Source organism: Octopus bimaculoides, unplaced genomic scaffold, assembly GCF_001194135.2.
Source record: "Octopus bimaculoides isolate UCB-OBI-ISO-001 unplaced genomic scaffold, ASM119413v2 Scaffold_251192, whole genome shotgun sequence".
Lineage (NCBI taxonomy): Eukaryota > Metazoa > Mollusca > Cephalopoda > Octopoda > Octopodidae > Octopus > Octopus bimaculoides.
This window is the reverse complement of record NW_026382889.1, coordinates 8,050-9,208: the sequence shown is the minus strand read 5'-3', so window position 1 is coordinate 9,208 and position 1,159 is coordinate 8,050. Positions and strand designations below refer to the sequence as shown.

Below are 1,159 nucleotides of genomic sequence, written 5' to 3'. Positions count from 1 at the left end.
TTCAGTTTCTAATATTTCAGGTTTTCATTTACTTCAAAATAGTTAAAAATGGAGATTGTTGCCAGAATTGTGATCAAGTGACAGCTTCTCTTTATCAATGTTGTTTTATTCCTCAAATTACACCAAATCAAATAAATCCACTGACTGAATCGAAAGTAACCTGTTCCAATAAGAAAGCCAAATCAAATAATAAAAAAGAATGTTTAAAAGACAGTCCTAATGGTAAAATGGAAAGCTGTTGTGAAACATGTTTTAGAACTAATGTTCCTTTAAAGAAATGTTCTAAGTGCAAAACAACTTACTACTGCTCAAATGACTGCCAGAAATATGATTGGCCAACACATAAAAGCAATTGTAAGGCTTCAAAAATGAATACTGAGGTGAAGTATGAGAAGGAGAGTGGCCATGAGTATAGCAAGGAGAGAAGTAACAAAAAAGATCCAGTAAAGGAGAACAGTGTGAGCATAGATGATGGGGATGGTAGTGAGGTAGACAACAAGGTAGGCAGTAAGAATAAAAAGAAAAGAAATAGAAGAAAAAAGTGTAAGAATGTCAACGGTGTCAACATAGAGAATGACGGAGCCACTAGTAAGACAGACGTCAGGGATGAGATCAACAAAAAGGATAGTGCCACAAAGGCTAGAAAGGGAAACACTGGAAATATGAACTATAAAGGCAAAGATGGTGGAAGAGACAGTGAGAAGGAATCCAGCAAGAAGAGGAAGAGTAAAAAAAAGACAGTCCAGGTGAAGAGCAAAGAAGATATTAAGAAGACTGGAACAATAAACACTGGAAAGAAAAGTGATGCAAGAACTAGTGTCAAAAATACTGGAAACTTTCTTTTAAAATTTCTTTTGAATATTTGGAGATTTTTAATATATATTATATATGTGATTTTTAGTCAGGAAAGAAGACCAAAGATCAGCAGAAGATACATTAAAAACATTGGAAGAATAGAAAATATTGGTAAGCTTCATTAAAAAATTTTTGAATATTTTGATATTTTTAATACGTTACATATGAAATTTTTAAAACATATGACTTTGATCTCCATTCTTGTTACTGAGCACCTCTCCCTCTCCCCCAAACTTCACCTCATTTCCCTATGTCTTGTTTATGATGTTTTATTACAGTACTGCTCTCCACCCACCCACCCACT

At 33.8% G+C, this 1,159-nt stretch overlaps 1 protein-coding gene across 1 annotated transcript in view; it reads left to right on the top strand.

The window, feature by feature from the left end:
* LOC106882967 (rho GTPase-activating protein gacZ) overlaps positions 1-1,159 on the top strand; it is a gene marked incomplete at its 3' end in the record, with an annotated part of 10,134 nt that overhangs the window by 2,970 nt on the left and 6,005 nt on the right. Inside the window, exon 2 of the mRNA XM_014933817.2 lies at positions 6-966. Coding sequence (XP_014789303.1) covers positions 6-966 — 961 coding nt within the window. The remainder of the gene's footprint in view (positions 1-5; positions 967-1,159) is intronic.